The sequence below is a fragment of the Pezoporus occidentalis genome, unplaced genomic scaffold (genome assembly GCF_034315485.1).
Source record: "Pezoporus occidentalis ecotype Australia unplaced genomic scaffold, CSIRO_AGI_Poc_V1 ctg98, whole genome shotgun sequence".
Lineage (NCBI taxonomy): Eukaryota > Metazoa > Chordata > Aves > Psittaciformes > Psittacidae > Pezoporus > Pezoporus occidentalis.
Genome location: NW_026916347.1, coordinates 1623332 through 1629648, shown reverse-complemented (window position 1 = coordinate 1629648; position 6317 = coordinate 1623332). Strand labels below are relative to the sequence as shown.

The 6317-nt window shown below is 38.4% G+C and overlaps 1 protein-coding gene across 1 annotated transcript; it reads left to right on the top strand.

Moving 5' to 3' along the window:
* Window positions 1–2666: 2666 nt before the first annotated feature.
* On the top strand, window positions 2667–6317 carry GDF2 (growth differentiation factor 2). The gene is made up of 2 exons (XM_062606713.1): window positions 2667–3462; window positions 5132–6317. The coding sequence occupies exons 1-2, from the start codon at window positions 3117–3119 to the stop codon at window positions 6070–6072; spliced, it is 1287 nt and encodes a 428-aa protein (XP_062462697.1). The 5' UTR covers window positions 2667–3116; the 3' UTR covers window positions 6073–6317.

The following is a 6317-nucleotide window of genomic DNA, read 5'->3' as shown; positions in this document are numbered from 1 at the left end:
TCTTAAATAGCTATTCATTTAGTGGTTTAAGACACTGGTTTCTGGGGTTTTGGCATCTGATCTTCCTCTAGAGAAGGAAACTTTGCATTTGAACAGCACAAATGCAGTCAGGTGCTACTGGAAAACACTGATCCCTTTACTTTCTTGGTTCCAACAGATCTTTTGATTTCTATGAACATCCTATAAACCATTCCAAAGAACATGTAAATTTCTAGAGAACATCACTATTGACAAACACTTAAGATAGCAGGTCAAGATAATTCCACTAACTAAACCTAAAAGAATTGAGGATATATTAATATGAGATGGTTAAAGACAGCTAAAAGCAGAGAACAGCTGATACTACCCAGCAGTTTAATTGCCAGAGGTAATAGCAACAGCTAGAATGTACCTAGGGTTTTGTGGAGTAGTTCAACTCACTTGCACAAGGCTGCATAATTAAAAGAAACCATTGGATGATATTAATATATTTGTATCACATGACTTAACAACTGTCTCACTGACCAACCTCAAAGAGCAGCTTTCAAAAGGAATTGCCACTGAATGAAACTCTTCACTGTAAAGTTTCTGCAAAGCTGATACTTGGCCCAACACTATTTGACATCTTTCTTTACATATGAACTGGAATTCTGTATATAACAACCTCCACACTATTTGCAGAAGACAGTCTTTAGGAGAGAGGTATTTATATAGATCACTTGATCTAGCTGCACTTTATGTAATCAAAATTCATTTTAAGGTAGACAGATGCAGAACTTGGTACCTAAGCACAAGGAGTGGAAGCTTCGCCTGCTGCATAAAAGACTGCATCCTTGAAAGCCATAAGTCTTCAAACATTTTTTGTGGGTATCATGGATTTATGGCAGCTTATAAGCATCCAGGGTGACGCTATGTAAAGAGAGCTAATAAAAGCTTTGAAAAGATACACACTGGAGCAGTGAACCACATAAGGAATGGAGATTTTATTTCTGCATGTGGCACTGGTGGACTGCCACTAGGAAAATATGTATAGCCCCAGTGTCCACCATTTCAAAAAGACATTCAAACTCTGAAAGAGACACAGAAAGGAAACAAAAACAGTTAGAGCAAATGTCTTATAATGTGTCTAAAAAACGCAATCTGTTTATTTTATCAGAAAGCAAACTGAGAAGGAGCTTGATTACACTGTACAAGTACTCTGACGGAGAAAAAATTCCAGTGCTGTGGGACTCCTTAAGCCAGCCAGAAAGCTACATGAACTCATGTCTAGAAGGTGAAACCAGGCACAATGAAATAATAAATGGAGCACTGTGGGGGTTTTAAGTACAAGTGATAACCTTTTAGAGTAAGTGCTACAAAAATTGAAAAAATCTTTGATTCTTTGACATCTTCAGATAAATTCTGGAGATGCATAAGAAGTTATGTTTTAACCAAACACAAGAAATTGTGCTCTGCACACAGGTAGGAAACACAAAGGCCTTGAGTAAAATATACAGGAGACCAGGATCAATGCTAAATCATACAATCATAGAATAGCTAGGGTTGGAAAGGACCTTAAGATCATCTAGTTCCAACCCCCCTGCCATGGGCAGGGACACCTCACACTAAACCATGTCGCCCAAGGCTTTGTCCAACCTGGCCTTGAACACCACCAGGGATGGAGCATTCACAACTTCCTTGGGCCACCCATTCCAGTGCCTCACCTCCCTTACAGTAAAGAACTTTCTCCTTATATCCAATTTAAACTTCCCCTGTTTAAGTTTTAACTCATTACCCCTTGTCCTATCACTGTAGACCCTAATGAAGAGTCCCTCCCCAGCATCCTTACAGGCGCCCTTCAGATACTGGAAGGTGACACTTGAACAGACACATAAAGCGAGTAATTGAGAAGTCTGGGATCACTTTAAATGCTGCGTATGCACTCCTAGAAAGCTACAGAACAATGGCAGAAAGGACAAAATCTTTGCAATGAGATTTTTGTAATGTAAAAGCTCATACTACTATTTAGACTTTATGACACATGTAAAAGCATAGATTGAGTTGTGCTTAGGAAAAATGATACATTAATAGTACAGATAACACACATATCATTAGATTGAATCCTAATGCATTCATTAAGGTAAACAGCAAGTGACATTTTTGTTTACAAATAAGTTAGAGTTTTTTCTTCTGTATAATGAAAAATTCTATCATAAGTCTCATATTTTTGCCTTGGCCCATTCTTATAATGGATAACAGTATCTTCCTAGATAATCTGTATCTTCACAGAGACCTTTTACTTTCCATGTGGCCTGAGAAGGTCACTAAAATAATGACTGGTTGTTCTTGGACTGGATTGACCATCAAGAATCTAAGAAATATATTACATAAGATACTATAAAAACAAGACTAAATTCCCATACTCCAAAGGAATCAAACTGAAAATGGACAAGCCTGCAAACACCATGAAGAGAACTTGACACAAAACAGATATTTCACTGTGTACAGATAATTGCTCTTGGCTGATAAACGGGAAGAAGTTTTAAGTTTGTTTGTACTGTCATGAGATCACGTCTTGCAGAATCACAAATCTCCATCAAATGATCAAGGATTCTCTGATAGCATGTGAAGGGATTGTAATAAAGATTTGTGAGATGTCATTTACTAATAGCTAACAGAGTGGGTTTTTTCTAGATCACTATTTTCTAGTAGTGATGAAAACAGTATAATTTTCCACGTCCCTAACAAATATTCTCTCTGTTTGGCAAGGAAGTGATAGAAGAGTGTAATTAAGCAATGATGACCCTAAAGTGAAATGTGGATTCTTTACAATATACAATGTCCTTCCCACCAGCCACATGTGTTTGTCAGATGTTTACAGAATCTTCATTAACTAAGAGCTTTGCTAGATAACTGAAGCTGAAGCATGGCATCAATGACTCTGATAAGGGCAAGTGTACAACCAATCTGCTTGACAACTGACAAGAGGCTGCGGTTTGAAGCAGACTGCAAAAAGAACACAAGAAAGTGATTTGCAAAGGGTATTCCAGTTGTTTGCCTTCCATTTCCTTTCCTCTGTCTGTAATGAAACAAGACTTTTAAACAGCTAAAATACCCTTATCCTTTTGTCTCTCCACGAGAAAGTAAATATAGAAGAAATGCATTATTTGGGGGTATTAGCTGCACTGTCTGTTTTCAACATCATTGCCTGTTTGACAAGAGGTAAGCCTTTGGAAGACTGGAACAAGTTACCAGTTATGGGAAAGTCTGATGCACACTTTCATGATCCTGAGGAAGTCGAAGGTGAGACTCATTTCGACTTTAAATCTTTCCTGGAGAATATGAAGATGGATTTACTAAGGAGTTTGAATTTGTCAAGAGTCCCCTCACAAGTGAAGACCAAAGAAGAACCACCACAGTTCATGATTGATTTATACAACAGATATACTGCAGACAAGTCCTCCATCCCTGCATCCAATATTGTGAGGAGCTTCAGTACTGAAGGTAGGAAAAGCCCTAAATATGTGGACTAGAATTTTTAAAGAATTACATGGACAGGAGGCACTCAGATTCTTTTGATATTCAGAGGGAACTGAGTGCCAAACTTCCACTGATTATTTAGAAATAAAATAGATTAAAATTTTGGATTGTACTCTTGATCTGTAGGGTTTTTTCAGTCTTTAAAAAATACAATTACCTTTCATTTTCTTCTTTGATATTTTTACTGTGCAATACTCTTTTCTCAAATGCATCAACTGAGATGATGTACTGAGTAAGAGGGTTTACATGAATAATGTTTCTCAAAACTAGATATTTGGAGCTGAGTTTTAATGTTAGAATGCAAATTTTTTATCATCTATAATTGAGACATCCATGCTAGAGAGCTCTTCTCTCAGGTGGGCTCTTCTTTAAAAAACACAGCAGCCAACAAAGAAATGTGTCCAGGGATCCAAACAGGGAACAGCAGTGCTCCCCCAAAATTCTGAGTTAGAGGGAAAGATTTGTATGGAAATGGGTAGTCAAGCTTGTGTTAACCAAAAAGAAAAAAAATCAAGATCTCTACCTGTGTAACATTAAATAGACTTTTTAAAAGCTCCATCAAAGGAAGAAGTAAAAAAGAAATAAATGCAATTCTTGGGATAAAAATGAGATAGGGAGAAATAAAGCTTCTGTTTATATGAAAACAGACATACAGAAGTAACAGAACTAGGGAGAACTTCAAATTCCTAAATTAGTGCCCCTAGCTCTGAAATGGAAAGAAAACTTAACAGAATGAGCTAGATTATAGGTTCCATATCTCACTCTCTTCTCTGACTGTTTTAGTGGGTAAACACTGTGAAGAAATATCAACATTAGCCGATTAAAACTGCTCTAAAGCCCAGTCATGATTGAGTACTTATTTTACATTGACCATCAAATAGACATCAGTCAGTGATGACTTTTAAACACTACTGATCTTCCGCCCAAGTATCTGCCCCTCCCAAGGCAGAGTTGATGGTACTGCATACAATTTTGCAGGGAAAAAAAAAACCACAAACAAAACCACACTAGCTCGGTGTGTCCAGCCTGGAATGGACTGGGACCTGAACAAGAAAAGCTGTTTCTCACCAAGTCCCGATTTAGACACACCCTGAAGCTTCAATTCAGAATTTTCAAAACCTTTTTTATTTCCCCAAACTCCCTTTCAAAGTTATCTGAAGACAACAAAAGCCTCAGCACAGCTAGTTCTCAGAGACACCTAAATACGTAGAATACTTCTCTGTATCAGGAGGGCAGTACATCCCATTGCAGGATGATAAGGAAATTCATAGGGTTTTTCAGGAATTCTTTGTGTAAAAATCTCTTAGGAAATCGCTAAATCTGAACACTCCCCAGATGCCTTATTTATGTACTTAATATTAATGAGCATCATTAGGCAGACTCATGCTCCTCTCCTCATACTCATCTGACCATGCAATCTTGGTGAAAACATTACCAACACCAGGGACCTCCATTTCTTCTTTCCATTCTCTGCCCTTGAAACACAGCCAGAGGATGGTATTTTATTTTGTTTTTTTAGCACTGGATAGCCAAGCTCTTTTTGCAACTCCAAAATACATCCTGAGTCTTCTAAAAGCAAGTTAGTTAGACAGTCAGAAAAGCACTGTAACCACATTTTCATTTCCTATTGCAGATGTTATTTCTTTAGCTTCACCAAAAGAAAATCCATTTCAGAAGCACATCTTGCTCTTCAACATCTCTATTCCACGATATGAGGAAATCACCAGAGCTGAACTGAGAATATATATCTCCTGTCACAGGGGATTTGTCTCTCTCTCTAAGCTGGAAGGCAACATGGTCATTTATGATGTTCTAGGTGGTGACCACTGGGAAAACAAAGAAAGTACCAAATCTTTCCTTGTCTCCCACAATATTCAGGAATGTGGTTGGAAGATATTTGAAGTGTCCAGCGCTGTGAAAAGATGGGTCAGGGCAGACAAACTGAAAACTAAAAACAAGCTAGAGGTTGTTATAGAGAGTAAGGCTCTGGGTGGTTTCACTTGTGGGAAGCCAGCTATCAGTGTTAACCCTGATACAAAAAATCTGCCCCTGTTAATAGTGTTCTCCAATGACCGTAACAATGGGACAAAAGAGACCAAAGTGGAGCTCCGGGAGATGATTGTTCATGAACAAGAAAGTGTGCTGAAGAAACTAGGGAAGAACAACACTTCATCTGAAGAGCTAGAACAGGGAGAGGAAAAGGCCATCACTGGGCACCACCAGCATTCCTCCAGAACCAAGAGAAGCATCGGAGCCAACCACTGCCGGAGAACTTCCCTCCATGTCAATTTTGAGGAGATTGGCTGGGATTCCTGGATCATTGCACCGAAAGATTATGAGGCTTTTGAGTGTAAAGGAGGTTGTTTCTTCCCTCTGACAGATAATGTTACCCCAACGAAACATGCTATTGTCCAAACGCTGGTGCACCTCCAAAACCCAAAGAAAGCTTCCAAGGCCTGTTGTGTTCCAACCAAACTGGATTCAATCTCCATTCTTTATAAGGATGATGCTGGTGTGCCCACTTTGATATACAACTATGAAGGGATGAAAGTGGCAGAATGTGGCTGCAGGTAGTATACAAAGCAGAATCTCTAAGAATAAGAATACTCACTTTTTCTGTTATGTGTAAATCTGTACATTAGTGATACAAATGAAAATCCTTGCAAACAATGTCTGGAGCAGGGTATGGGCCTGGTTGTTGCTGTTGCTGCTTGTTTCAAAGGAAAACTGGCATTTAAAGAATGGCAATCATTGTAAATAGCCTGCATTATATATATCACGGCAAAGTGAATACTGGATTAAAGTATTGTGAGACTGAA

Bases quoted from the DNA above. Each gene is read 5' to 3' on its own strand.
- GDF2 (XM_062606713.1), top strand. From the start codon at position 3,117: ATGCATTATTTGGGGGTATTAGCTGCACTGTCTGTTTTCAACATCATT. The intron at 3,463-5,131 runs GTAGGAAAAGCC...TTCCTATTGCAG, and splicing joins GAGGAGCTTCAGTACTGAAG to ATGTTATTTCTTTAGCTTCA.